The sequence below is a fragment of the Coturnix japonica genome, chromosome 20, assembly GCF_001577835.2.
Source record: "Coturnix japonica isolate 7356 chromosome 20, Coturnix japonica 2.1, whole genome shotgun sequence".
NCBI classification, from domain to species: domain Eukaryota; kingdom Metazoa; phylum Chordata; class Aves; order Galliformes; family Phasianidae; genus Coturnix; species Coturnix japonica.
Window position 1 is genome coordinate 8,699,264 of NC_029535.1, and position 13,541 is coordinate 8,712,804.

At 59.2% G+C, this 13,541-nt stretch overlaps 1 protein-coding gene across 1 annotated transcript; it reads right to left on the reverse strand.

Moving 5' to 3' along the window:
* Positions 1-1,319: 1,319 nt before the first annotated feature.
* KIAA1755 (KIAA1755 ortholog) lies at positions 1,320-11,590 on the reverse strand. Its single transcript, XM_015881831.2, is given in 18 exon segments — positions 1,320-2,456; positions 2,529-2,720; positions 3,173-3,295; positions 3,469-3,607; positions 4,095-4,243; positions 4,331-4,429; positions 4,724-4,840; positions 5,328-5,414; positions 6,072-6,165; positions 6,397-6,520; positions 7,044-7,175; positions 7,262-8,486; positions 8,676-8,873; positions 10,578-10,795; positions 10,798-10,884; positions 10,887-10,947; positions 10,949-11,007; positions 11,010-11,590. Coding segments are annotated over 18 exon segments (3,978 nt in total). The 5' UTR covers positions 11,143-11,590; the 3' UTR covers positions 1,320-1,715.
* Between the last annotated feature and the right edge of the window lie 1,951 nt (positions 11,591-13,541).

The following is a 13,541-nucleotide window of genomic DNA, read 5'->3' on the forward strand; positions in this document are numbered from 1 at the left end:
GCTCAGGGTTTGCAAAATACCATATTATTGTTGTTATTATTAATATATTTTTTTTTCTTTCTTTTGGAAAAACAGAAACAACAGGAAAGCCATTGTTTGTTTTCTTGGGAAGAGATTGTAAGAGGCTTTGAGAGATGATTCTCTTTCTCCATGGGAAACGCTGCTCCGTTCTGCCTTAGAAACCAACGTGGATAAACCACATGTGGGCCAGGCTGGGGCTGGGCAGTGGGGCAGCACCAAAGCACAGCTGGGACCCACAGCCCCCAGAGACACAGGGGAACCTCTCAGCAAGTGCTGTGTGCCAGCAGAGCACCCTGCAGCCAAAATGGGGTTTGACCTGTGGCTGCTGGGGGGGATTTCATCTCCTGAATGGCACCAAGGGGATCCTGCCCTGCTGTACCTGTGTGGCTGCAGCCATCCTTACACACGGGGCTGAGCCAGAATTAATGGGAACAATCCATCCTAAAAATGACAAAGGTATCGATGAGTGGTTTTGTCCCCCAGCAGCGCAGGGACTGTGGGGATGCTGTGTAAGAGGTGAAGAGCAGCTCCAGCATGGATGGACCTCAGTGTAACTCAGGATGTGGGGACAGTTGGAAAACAGAGCTGGGCTTTCCCTAATGAGTCACACAGACCCACCCGCACCCACCGCTATGGAGGAATTCCTTTCAATCCAAAAGGAATGAGACAGACCTCAGCTATCGGGATGGCACCGACAGAACTGCTACCTGGGAAAGGAGTGGGGTCAGCAGATGGAAGAGATACCATGGGACCCATCACTGTGCTGCCATCATCTACTCATGGGGACCAGCCCTGTTGGGTGAACTTGGCACAAACAAGGCTGGATGGGGTATGACTGATGCTTACAAACCCTGGGATGGGCACCCTGTGCCCTTTATGCTGGGGAGCTGCGCTGTGTGGGACCACGAGCCGTGCCCGTATGACGGCTGGGAGTAGGGCTGTGTTTTTCTGGACCAATGTCTATGTGAGATATTGTATTTTGCAAGAGTTCCCTCTGTGAGCTCATGGTCAGCCTGTCCCGGCCCCGCCTGCTCTCCTGGACCGTGTGGTTCCATGCAGTGCTATGGGATGGAGCAGGGATTGGATGGTGGTGGGAGGGATCACATCCATAGACCTGAATGGAGAGGGTGGGACAGAGGGAGAACTGCAGACAGCTGTTTCTCCTAAACCTACCAACAGGGAGAGGGCTCCCATGAGCTGCCCCAGGGCTTTTTGGCTGTAAGACCAACCATGAGCTGCTGGGAGGGTCAGCAATGGGGCTCCCAGCAGCACCCCCAGAACCCAGCAGGACACAGTTCCCCACTGTGCTCCACGTCCAGGAGCTTTATTGGCATTAATATAATTAGTGGTACGTTAATGAGTGCGTCTGAACAAAGTGCCCATTGTCACTGTCACCGATATGGCACCATGATACAGGGGTATGGATGGGGCTCTACATCCCCTGGCTCATTGCTGGGACAGGGGCATGTCCATACCCCGTGCTGATAAATGCACTTTGCAGGAGCATTGCCACGCCTGGCAGATTAGCAATTAACCCGGTGAGGGCCCATAAGTGGGGGGTTACGGCTACTTTATGGAGCGTTAAATGCTGAAAGACTGAAAAACCGATGGGCTCTGAGCACTGGGCAGCAGTGCCCACATCTCACCCTTGAGCAGGGCACATCCCCGAGCATCCCCAGGCATAATGGTCACCTTCACTTGGTGTCTGCCCTGCCCAGCCCCGTGGCACGATGGTTCTCCAGGTACACAATGGGGGAGGGCTTGTTGGGGCTGCCAGGCGGCCCCATATCGTGGGGCACAGCTGGGACTGGGGTTTCCTCGGCTGAGTTTTGTGTGTCTGAGTCCTCAGAGGAGAAGCTGCTGTGGCTGGAGACCTGGAAGTACTGAGCGGCATCACCTCGGGGATGAGCTGGGGGCTCATTGCAAAGGGGGGCACACGGTGGGGAGGGGGACGCGCGGTGGGTCGGGCTGCAGAACTGGGCTGGGTTCCTCTTGCTGCGTGCTGGGGTTCGTGTAGGGAGGGAGCTGCAGCGAGGCCGTGGGGAGCTCGGAGCTGAGCGGGCGGCATCGCAATGCTCCGTGCTCACGGCACGGCCACAAGAGCTGCTGGCTGACGGCTGTCCCGGAGCCTGCACGGCCCCGTGGCCAGGATCGGAGGCTGCAGACCCCTCCCACATCTCGGCCAGCATCGCCTCCAGGCTGCGCCGTGTCTCCTGGTATCTGTGCCACGCTGCCGTCCAGGCTCCCGTCCCGTTGCTGCTCTGCATCCTGCGCAGCTGCACCCGCATCTCTTGCAATTTCTCCGTGGAAAACTCCACCGACAGCCTCTGGAAGGAGCTCTCCAGGCTCTGCAGAGCTTCGGGCCGCCCCGCAGAGCCCCCTCCGTGCTTCGCCTGCACCGAGCACTGCCTGCAGCCCGCGTTCAAACATGTGATCTGCAAAACAAGGCTCGGTGCTGCACGTCCCGCTGCCTGCCTGCACTGTGCTCCGGGGCAGCGTGCACCCACCTTGCTGGAGAACTGATGCAGCTCGTGCAGCAGCTCCAGCTCTGCCTGCCGCCGCTCCATGCGCTGCTGGAAGCTCATCAGCTTCATCCGGAATAAGGTCACGGCTGCCTGCAGGGGTTCAGCCTCGGGGGACACGGAATCCTTCAGCTTGTCTGCCTGCTGACACAGCGCCAGGCCGTGCCGGTGCTGGGCCTGCAGGGGGGCACAGCAGTGAGATCCAGTGCTGACGGCTCAGGGTGCAGCTCTCAGCTCAGAGCATTTCACACTGCAGCCAGAGCTGTGTGCTCGGTGCATGCAGGGAGGCAGCTCTGGGCAGGTGAGGGGCAGCAAAGCATTGTGCACATCTCTGCTCTGCATGGACTGCACTGCCCTGAGTGGGGCTGTATTGCTTCTTCCCTGTGCAGAGCAAGGAATTAAAGGCCCTGACTGCAGCGTGGAGCAGCCTCAGGGCAGCAGAGCTGGGAGCAACAGCCGGACCTTGACTAGAAGAAACTCATTTTGCACAGAGCTCTCATTGCCAGCCTGGGCTGAGTACAGCAAACTCTATAAGGGCATCAGAACCCTGCTCTAATTCTGCACGTGGATGTTTGTGCCCATTGCTGGGCACTGTGCTGGGAGGTGACACCGGAGGTGGCCGTACGTACCTCTGCCTGCAGCAGGAATTGACTCCAGCGCTGTGTGAAGCTCTCCCAGCTGTCAGGGCTGCACTCCTCAGCTCCCATCTCACGTAGTCGTGCTGCTCCCTCCCCATCCAGCCACTGTCTGAGCTGTGGGGAGCAAGGGGGGGGTCAGCGGGATGGACCCCAGCACTGACCATCCCCTCCCTGCACCGCTGGGTGATGCACAGCACCTGTAATTAAAGCCCAGGCTCGGGCAATCCTGTCATTATCTGCATTTCCTCCATCACTGTAAGCTGAGGAAACACGGCTCCAGCACCCACCTGGCCCAGCTCGGCCTCCAGCTCCCGCACCTTCTGCAGGGCACCGAGCCGCTCCAGGCGGCTGTTGGACAGAGATACCAGGAGGTGCAGCTCCTCCTCCAGCCGCGAGTAACGCTCCTCGGCTGCATCCATGCCGGCCCTGAGTGGGGTAAAGGGGTTGGGCTGAGGTCGGGTTATGCTTAGGGTTACGGTCAGGGTTATGGTTATGGTTATGGTTAGGGTTATAGTTAGGGTTAGGGTCAGGTTTAGGGTTAGGGTCAGGGTTAGGGTTAGGGTTAGGGTTGTGGTTAGGGTTAGGGTTAGGGTCAGGGTTAGTGTTAGGGTTAGTGTTAGGGTTATGGTTATGGTTATGGTTATGGTTAGGGTTAGGTTTATGGTTAGGAGTGGGCAGCGCAGGGCTGGGTGTCTGTATCGGGAGTACGAGCAGCGCCGCTGGATGGGATCGGCACTGCTGGACATGTGCAGCATCTCCGGGGCTTGGCCCCATCTAGTGGCTCTGCCTGAGACAGACCCATGGGATGACTGCAGGGACCGGGAGTGCGGAACCCTGAGCTTCCCCAGCGGGATTCCTGTACACGGTGTGGGCATGGCAGAAGGGAAGCGGTCCCGGCCCCTCTGCCCCGTACCTGACATGGGGTGAATTGCGGAGCCGGGCAGCATCCCTGCGCAGCCGGGCCAGCACGGCCCCCCCCTCCCGCTGCAGACACACCAGCTGCGGGTCGCTCAGCACCTTGTGCATCAGCTCCTGGTGCCTCTGGATTCCTGTGGCCGCATCCTGCGGAGACACTGCGCTCAGCGGGGGCTGCAGGACAGGCAGCTCAGGCTGTGCCATGAGGGATGGAGATGGGCACAGCTCTGGTACCTGCAGCCCTGCTGCACCGTCAGTGCTCTGAAGCTCCTGGATGCAGCTCTGCAGAAGCTCCAGTGCCCGCCCGAGGCTGGAGGTGAAGGGCTGCAACCTCTGTGGGGAAGAACAGGGATAAGCAGGCAGGGAGTGCGACAGGAGCAGGGGCTGCAGTGGGGATCAGGAGGAAGATCTCTGCCAGAGCAGCCGACAGTGGGGAACGCTTTGGGGACACCGTGTGAAAGCCAGTGAAGAAGGGATGGGGAAGTGATGGCAGGAGCCAGGCCAGCAGCAAGCTGTTCTATGGGGGGGACAGGGGTGGGATTGGAAAGCTGCTCTGTGCTCTGTGCTTTGGGGACCGAGGGGAACAGTGGGAAGGGAGGAGGTGGCTGACGGTGCAGTTGTGGACACCTGGAAGAATTGCACCCACTCGCCGTGGCAGTAGGGGAAGGTGCCCTCCAGCTCCGCCGTCACCTGGGAGCTGTCAATGAAGCGGCCCAGAGCCTTCAATGATGTCAGTGTCTCCACCTGCAAGGAATGGGGCTCCTGAGGGCTGTGGGACCACTAAGGTCCTGTCCTCCAGGGGCAGCCTGGAGCTGGGGACCGTGGCCCTCATCCCTATAAGGCCCTGAGTGCGCAGTGCAGCTCTGGCTGTGTCCCCCTGCTGCTCTGCCACGTTTGAATACATGGGACATCACCGGGACTGCAATAATCTGCCACGGCATCCAAACGAGGTAATTGGGCTCATTAATATTTCACATGATATTAATTACACTAAAGCGGCACTAGATGAACAATAAACCCTTTCAGGTTTAGATTTATCACCCTGACACCTGTGTCTGGCTGATGGCTGTGATGGGGAAGCACCAGGCAACCCTTGGTACAGCCCAGCAGAGCCATGGCAGCAGTGAGCCTCCAAAGTGGGAGGCTGTTGTCACCCCATGGGATGTGGGGTGCTACTGCCATGGGATCCAACAGGGGGACACGTGGAGGGGATGGGGTGGGCAGCTCTCACCTGCAGCCCACGCAGCTTCTCACGGGGAGCAGATGGCTCCTTCTCAGCCAGCAGCAGCACAGTGTGGATGCAGCCTGGTGAGATGCTCTGTGAAGGAAGGACAGTCACTCCTGCATGCCCTGCCATGCTGCCACAGCCATCGGACCCAAGTCAGCCACAGCCATGGGTAACCAAGGGAAAAGGGCCCCGAGTTCGCTGGGAAATGGGACCAGTCCCCACATCGCTGTCCCCACCCACAGAATACATCTCCTGGCTGAAGAAACCCATGTAAAGGGGCTCGTGAACAAGTCCCTTCCCTCATAGCAGTGACAATTCTCTGCATGGGGGGCTTTGCGCAGGGGAAATGGGGTCTTTGTGCCTGGTCAGGGGCTGTCGGTGCCACTGTGGACGTGCCCAGAATTAGAGACTGAGCAGCAACTTTGGGAACAAAGGGGCAGTTGTTGTCAGTCCTGTGGGGAATCTGGGGATGAGGAGGCAATAAGAGATGTGAGTTTTCTAAATCAAAGCGTGGTGATGATGCTGCGGGATGCTCATATCTGTCCCACTAAATCCACACCACGGAGCTCAAGGGGAATAACTGTGAGATAAAAGTGCAGCCTCGGGCATCTCAAGGCTGGGCTGCCAGTAGGGCTGCTCTGAGCTGGGGGATGGAATGTGGCTCTTGAGAGGGCTGGCATCGCACCCACCATGGGGCAGGGGCTGCAGGCACACACAGCTGGCACCTGCAGAACGACCCCGGTGTACCTGGATGGAGCGGAGAGCAGAGAACAGGGTGGGAGAGGGAGGCTGCTTCCTGGCATCCACCACAGCTGTCAGCCCGCTGTCCTTTGCATCCTTCCTGGCACATGGGAACACAGCACAGTGACAAGGAGGCAAATGGCACAGGTCAGAAGAAGATGCTCCCTGGGATTTGACCCACTGGGAGGCAGAGCAGTGCCTGACCCCAGGAGAAACAGCAGTACTGGGGCCATGGCCTCATCCCCATGGGAAAGCCCAGCTCAGCACAGTGTACACAGTGCACAGGGTAGCAGGTCATTGGGGGGGACTCTCAGGTCCTCCCAGCCCTTACCTTGGGAGGGAGCAGAGGCAGAGCAGTAGCCTCACCAGCTCAGCAGCCGAGCACCACGTTGTCCCCCAGGCGCTGCTGCTGGTGGTCACCTGCAGGACAGCCCTGCCCAGCTTGTCGGTGCCACCTGCGGAGATGAAGCAGGACAGTGACCCCTCCAGCCCTGCCAGCCAGCATTGGGGTCTCTGCAAAGCCCATGTTGGCATTTCACATCAGGGGATCAGGCACGAGACCTGCCTGCATCCAGCTGTGCCTGATCCCCTCAGAGGGGCAGTGAGGGCTGTGCCAGTCCCTGAGAGCCCCTCGCATGATCACTAACCCTGGAAACGCCACAGTTCAGATGGTTCATAGGGGGATGTTTCCCCCCCCCCAGAAAACAAGGATGTTTTTGCCACAATTATTCAGTTCTTGGGAAAAGGAAGTATCCAAATGTTCTCCTTTTGGCAGTTAAAGCTGAAAAGCTTCATTTGTGAGGAATGGTGTGGGAGGGCTGAGTGCAGCTGGGAGCTGTCAGCTGCCCGGAGCTCCCTGCCTGCCTTTTTCTGCCCAGCTGAAGGGAAGTTTCTGAGCTGGGGGGGCTTTCTTAGGGGCAAAGCCCTCAGACCTCCCCCCCAAACCGCTCCCCAGCAGAAGGCGGCTGCCCCCCGTACCTGGCAGGCAGATGATGCCTGAGTGCAGCAGCCCAGTGTGCAGCTCCTGCCAGGGCACGGAGGGGCTGTTCTGTCTGATGTTGCTCTGCAGGGGCCGTTCCTCTGCATGGGCTGCAGCTGCCACATCTGCACCTGCCCATGGGGACAGAGGAGAGGGGTTGGCAAAGTGTGATGGAGCAGAGAAACGCGGCCCCCCACAGCCCCACTGTGGTCATCACCTTTCCCAGCCGGCTTGGCTCTGCCCATCCTGGGTGAGTAAATGGCAGACACCTTCCTCCAGCCGCCCTCATGTTGGTTGCCCGTGCTGTCCCCGAGCCGAGGGCCCTTCAGAAAGGAGAACTTGTGGCTAAAGCCCACTGCCTCTGAGCGAGTGGGGGCTGTGGGGAGATGGGGGCTACGCTGCCCCGCTGCCTGCCCTCCTGACCCCACAGCACGAGCCCTGCGGGGGCAGCGGGTGCCGGCCCTGCTCCCACCCAGCACAGGGGGCTCAGCTGGGGGTGCAGAGCTGTCGGGCTCCTCCAGGATGGACGCCATCAGTGCTGGGCCAAAGCTCACTGGGTTCTGCAGGGCGGCCAGGTAGGAGTCGCGGTGCCGGCAGCTCAGACCGTGTGCCCCAGGCTCCACACTCAGCCTCCTCCTCTGGCATGGGGTACAGGGACCCTCCTGGGGGCTCAGCACTTCCCTGCAGGGCCAGGAGCCCACCCAGGGCTGTGCTGCTGCAGAGCGGGATGTGGCCAGGAGACCCAGGTCCTGCTGGGAGAGCTGCAGCAGGTGAACATATTCCCCCTCCAGGTTCTGGCTGATGATCTCCTGCAGGCTGGGCACTGCCAATGTGGTCGGGTTCTGTCTCAGCCCTGCCTGCTCCACCTTGATCAGCCCCGGGTACCTCCCCTGGTTTGGCTTCCAGTTGTCCCTGCAGCCTGGGATGATGCCAGCAGTGTTGTTGGAGGGCACCGAGCTCTCTGCCGTGCCGTGGGCTGTGGGTGTGATCGATGCCACTGGCTCAGTCAGTGCTGCTGGCTCCGGACTGGAGCCGCCTGGTGCACCCATGGGTGTGCTGCTGGGTCCAGCCTTGGGCTTGTCCACAAACTCTGGCGTGGCAATCTTACTCCACGGCAGAGGGGTGACGCCATTCTCAGTGGCCACCAGGCAGGTGTGCAGGGGGGACCCAGCATGGTTGCAATTAATCTCCTCCAGCCACTCGTTGGTGAAGAGCAGAGCGTAGGCAGCCTCGGGGATGGGTGTCTCCTGCACACTGTCCAGGTCTGGTGAGAGGTGCTTGAGGACGATGCGTGCTGCGTGCTCCTGGCAGGGCTCTGCCTGCAGGTAGAAGTCCCCGGCACGCAGCAGCAATGGGTTGAGAGGTGCCAAGTGCACCACCACCTTCTCATGCAGACACAAGGGCCAGCCCTCATGTAGGAAGATGCAGTTGGAGTAGGGAGCCTGCAAGGGAGGAGGGTGTCAGCAAGAGCCTCTGCAGCTCCTGGCAAAGAGATCCCACTCATGAAACCACAATGTGGCCATTCCCAGGGGGTTGGGTGCTCCCCCCGCTGTAACAGGGTTGGGACATCCCTGTGCAGGGCATCACGCTTTAGGACACAATGGGGCACAGGGTAGCAAAGCACAGCTTACACAGGCCGCACGCCGCATGTGCTCGAAGAGGCGCTTGGCAGGGATGAGGAAATCCAGCAGGCAGCAGAGCCCATCGCCCTTGTAGCTGCTCTCCAGCAGGCGGAACACCTGGCCCAGCACTGTTGGGGCTGTGGCTTCAAAGGGTGGATAGAGGGCACGGAGGGCACCCTGTACGGCTGCATCCAGGGACTGCGAGTCCTGCGGGAGGAAAGCAGCGCTGCTGGGAGAGCAGCCCCAAAATGGGGTGCTGTCACCCAACCTCAGAGCCCCACAGCAGCAGCTGAGGGGTTAAGTGGAGTCCAAGCAGAGATGTGTGCTCAGCAGCTCCCAGGAATGCAGCGGCCGGAGGAGAGGAGGAAGGCCAAGCAGCTGGAGATGGATGGATGGGGTGTTTGGGTTCAAACACTTCGCTGGATACTCTGAATTAATCACTGGAGGGTTTTCTGAGAAGAGTGCTGCCCACTCACAGCCCCATCCCCAGCAAAGCACAGCTTTCCAAATGGGCAAAGGCACAGGGTTAGGGCCATGCATCGGGTCACCCTGCTGACTTTGCTTCCCCAGTTTTGCAAAGACATGAATTGCACAGAGCTCGTGGACACAGCAGTGCATGGGAGGGAGTGATCTGAGTGTTCTCAGCTGCAATGCAGGGAGAGCAAGGGTGAATGTGCACATGGCTGCAGAGCACAGAGCTGCAACAGCAAGCAAGGAAGAGATGTGGAGAGGCCACAAGAAGCACGCAAACTCAGCTTGGCCACAAGCAGGCAGTGCCCTTCTCATAGCCCTGTCTCCAGATGCAGTTGATGCTGGAGCTGAGCCCCAGGGCAGGGATTGCAGACACGGGGGCAGATTGATGCTGTGTGAACCAACATCGTTTCTGGGGCAGCAGGAAATGTGTCCTGACCTCACGCTGCTCCCCAGTCTGGGATGGGGAAGGTGCTGGGAAGAAGCCTGGACTCACCCCATGGAGGGACAACGCAGGGTGTGTGACAGCAGGGATGGCCCCACAGTAAGAGGAAAGAGAAGAACCTTCCTCCTCACCCCAACAAAACCCAACCAAAGGGGCTCGTTTGGGTGTGGATCAATGGAATAAAGCCAGCTGCTTTCCTGGGAATGGGCTAAAAGTGATCAGACCTCCCTAAAGCAGCGGGAACAGCATCCTGGGGAGAACTACTGGCCAATAGATGGAGATACCGGATGCACCCCAGGCTGTGCCAAAGGGCGTTTTGGCCTATAGTGTCCAGAAATGTTTTGTTAAGTGTCACAGAGCACTTCATCATGGGAGATGCTTTGGGGTGAGGTTGGCACAGAGCTCTGTGCTCACACAGAGGGCTGAGGTGAGAGTGAGGAGCAGGGAGAAAACAAACGAGACCCAGTGAGCCCCCTTCCTTCCTCCAGCTGCAAGGGATCGAGCCAAAAAAGCATTAGGGAGCACAAGAAGATTTACATTTGCAAAGCTATTTCCATTTTTACAAGCCAAAGTGCTGTTAAATAGAGATTGATATTTCTCCCCGAACACCCATAACTTTTAGCGCTGGTTTATCCTGACGAGACGGGCTGGGCAGCGGTGTTTTGGTGCAGGAAGGTTGGTTCACTCGTGCCCAAAGCCACGGGGTGACCTCACAGCCTCCCATAGGGAAGGAGCGGGGTCTGAACGCCCGGATCCACAGTCCGTAACAGCTCCGCTCCGTCTCACGGGGAGGGGGGACAGGGGAACACCGAGGAGCAGAGAAGAGCAGCGCATCGCTCAGCCTCAGTTCGTCCCCTATAGGGGCAGCGGGCCCCGCTTCACCGCCCGCGGTCCCGGCAGAACGGCGGGGCAACCCGAGCCCCGCACACCGCCGCCCCCCGACGGCTCCGCGCTGCGCAGGTGCGGGAGAAAGGAGAGCAAAGCAGAGGCATTACCATGGTTAACGGGCAGCGGCAGCGCGACCGGGGGGACCTTCCCTCGTTCTTCCTCGGGGTCCGGCTCTGCCTCCAGCCCGCGGGGTCTCCTCGGCGGCTGCGGCTCCGCGGTGCGGTCCCGGTGCCCGCGGATGCTGCGGGACTGTCGCCCCCCCCCGCCCCATGGCCCGCTCGGAGCCGGAGGACGGGCTGCTCCCTCCCCCCGACAGCGGCTGTGATGGAAAAAGGCAAAAAAAAAAGAAAGAAAAAGAAAGAAAGAGAAGAAAAAGTGCGAGCGCGGGGGAGGGGAAGGAGGGGGCTGGCGGCTCCGGCTGTGGGGCCGCGTGGGGCCGACCCGCAACCCCGGGAGGAGCTGGCGATGTGCCGGGCCCGAGGAGTGAGGGGAGACCGCACAGGATGCGGCCCCGCCGCCCCGTCCCGCACCGCCCGACCCCGCTCCGCTCTGTATCGCCGCCCTGCGGAGCCCACGCACACGGAGCGGCTCCGGGGCCAAAGCACGTCCCGTCCCGGACTGCGAGGAACAGAGAGGGGAGAAATGCACGGCTGTGAGCGTGTGATCGTACATGCGGGCACGGACGAGCTGCGGTGGATTTTCCCTTTCTAAATAAACACGGGCTGTGTTGATACAAAACAATTCTCACTGTTTTGTATTCAAAACTCGGGAGCTTCCTTTCCTGGATTGGCTCAAAAGTAGAGCAGAAGAAAAGTGTCTTTCACGGCTCTCCGGGATGATTCAGCTTTGGAAAGTACCAATTTGAGGGCACTACGTGTGACTGAGAGACCCGACGTTGGACAAAAGCACTCAGTGCAGGAGCCAAAGCCACAGGTTTGATGCATCCTAAGGCAGAGAGCTGCTCTTTGGCATCACTGCTCCATGCTGAGCATGGGCTGCAGACACCCCAACATGGCTCAGAGACAAATGTGGGACAGCACATGTGGGACATCAGCTCTGCAGCCCCTGCACAGCTCCAGACCCCCAGCCTGGCTGCAGCCCCATCATCATTGCACTCAGCTGAGTGCAGCCCCAGGATCCCCCCTGCACTGTGGCCACCGGGCAGCTCCTCCCTTCCCCCCAGCATCTGCCAATTGCTCCTTTAATTGTGCCGGTTCACAGACTCTGCTTCAGCCTTTTTATAGTTTCGCTGCGTGGAAGGGTAGGAGGGAGTATGAGCTCATGCTCTGGCTGTCTCTAATTGCCTGGTTACCTCTGAAGTGAGCCCAAGAACTCACTTTGGCTCCAGAACCTTTGGAAAGCTGCAGCGGCCGCAGGCAGGAGGGGGGGGATGGCCGGGTGCCCCTGCAGCACAGGGACAGGAGAGCAGGAGGGGAAGGTGTGATGCTGTGACAGGAGGCCTGGTGGGACCTGCGATCCCATCAATCAGAGTGCTGTGCTCAGCAGGATAGGATCCAGCCTTACAATCGATCCCCCCAACCTTGTGCCCCCCAGCTGCCCTGAGACAGCCAGACCTGGGGGCACAGTGGGTTTCTGAGCTGTCCTGTACAGGGCAGAGCTCAGGCCCCCCATTGCCCCATGGCCCCTGACCCCATGAGCTCACCCTCCTCTCTCCCTTTCTCCATGCCCTGTGTGACAGGCTGTGTACAGCCCCTCACCCTGCCCACACAGAGCCACCATTCAGTCCCCCGGGCTCTGTCTGAGGTCACCATTCTTGCATTTTTATTTTTACTTTGCTGTAAAATCACCCCCCTCTGCTCTCTGTGCCCCCTTTTGTCCCCCACCCGAGGCCCTCAGACATGCTGTCACAAGGCAACGTGCCCCATGGAGGGGTTAGTCCTCAGTGGGTAGGGGACCCTCTAACTACAGGACTGCTCTGCAGCAACCTGTGATGTCACCATGACTTTAGGACACGGGGAGGGTGGGGATGGGGATCCCAGAGTAGGTGTGGGTTTCTGGGGCCAGGATCCCACCAGAAGCCCCGCTGCACCCAGTGGGTCTCCTGCTTTTATGGCTCTGGGGTTCCCAAGCATTTCCAACTGTGTGTTTCTGATGCAGCCGTCAGGGCTGGCGTCAGCTGGTGACCCCGTGCTGGCCCAGAGCCTCTCCTGCTCCCAGGAACAGCTGGGACCGGGTCATGCTGAGCCTGCAGCTGGGAAAACAGTGGTGCAGGGCCCTGCACTGCCCTGGCTGTGTGCTCAAGTGATGCCAAACTGAGGGGTTCCAGGGCAGGAAGCAGAGGGTGAGGGTCCTAGTATGAGCTCTTAGCATGCCCATCGTGCAGCTCTTGGCACCCCGATGATGCAACTCCCAGCACCCCAATGCCAATGGCATTTTGCAGAGATGTGAGTGAGATCCCTGCAGCTTTAGAGACACTCACAGTGACCCTCTCTGCTGGTGGCAGTGGGCTTGCTGCCTGGAAGCAGATAGAGTTTTCTTCCTGGCTGTGGACTTGTTCCAAGTTCCCTTTGAACCAGCTGCGCTGCTCTCACTTTTCTCACCAAGTGCCCCTGGGTTTTTCCCTTGTGTTTCCCTATGGCAGCGTTTGCCAGACCACAGCTCGGCTCTGAGGCCACAAGCCAAAGCCAGATCACTGGCAGCGGTGATGCCCTGCGACCAGCACGTGCTGCTCGGCCTCAGGGAATTCCCACTGTGGTTGTGGCACCCATGGAGTGGACCCACAGCCCGACCCACAGTGCCCCACATTTGCAGGATATCTTTGGCCATTGCATCATGTAGGAGATGTGGAAAGAGCCTCGAGAGGGACCCGGAACTGCCCGCACGTGATGGGGAGCACACGGGGCTGGAGGAAGCTGTTCCTTGGCAAACATGGGATTGTTTGGTCAGGCTTTGTGCTGTGAAAAAAAAAAAAGGGGTTTTAAAGTTCAACTGTAAAACTTGCTCAAACCCAGAAGGAAAATGTTGTGTTTATGCTTCCTCAATATGCTGCTCCCCGTGAAATTTCGTTTCTCCTCGTGGAAGAGGTTCTTGTTCCTTGATGTGTGATTGAA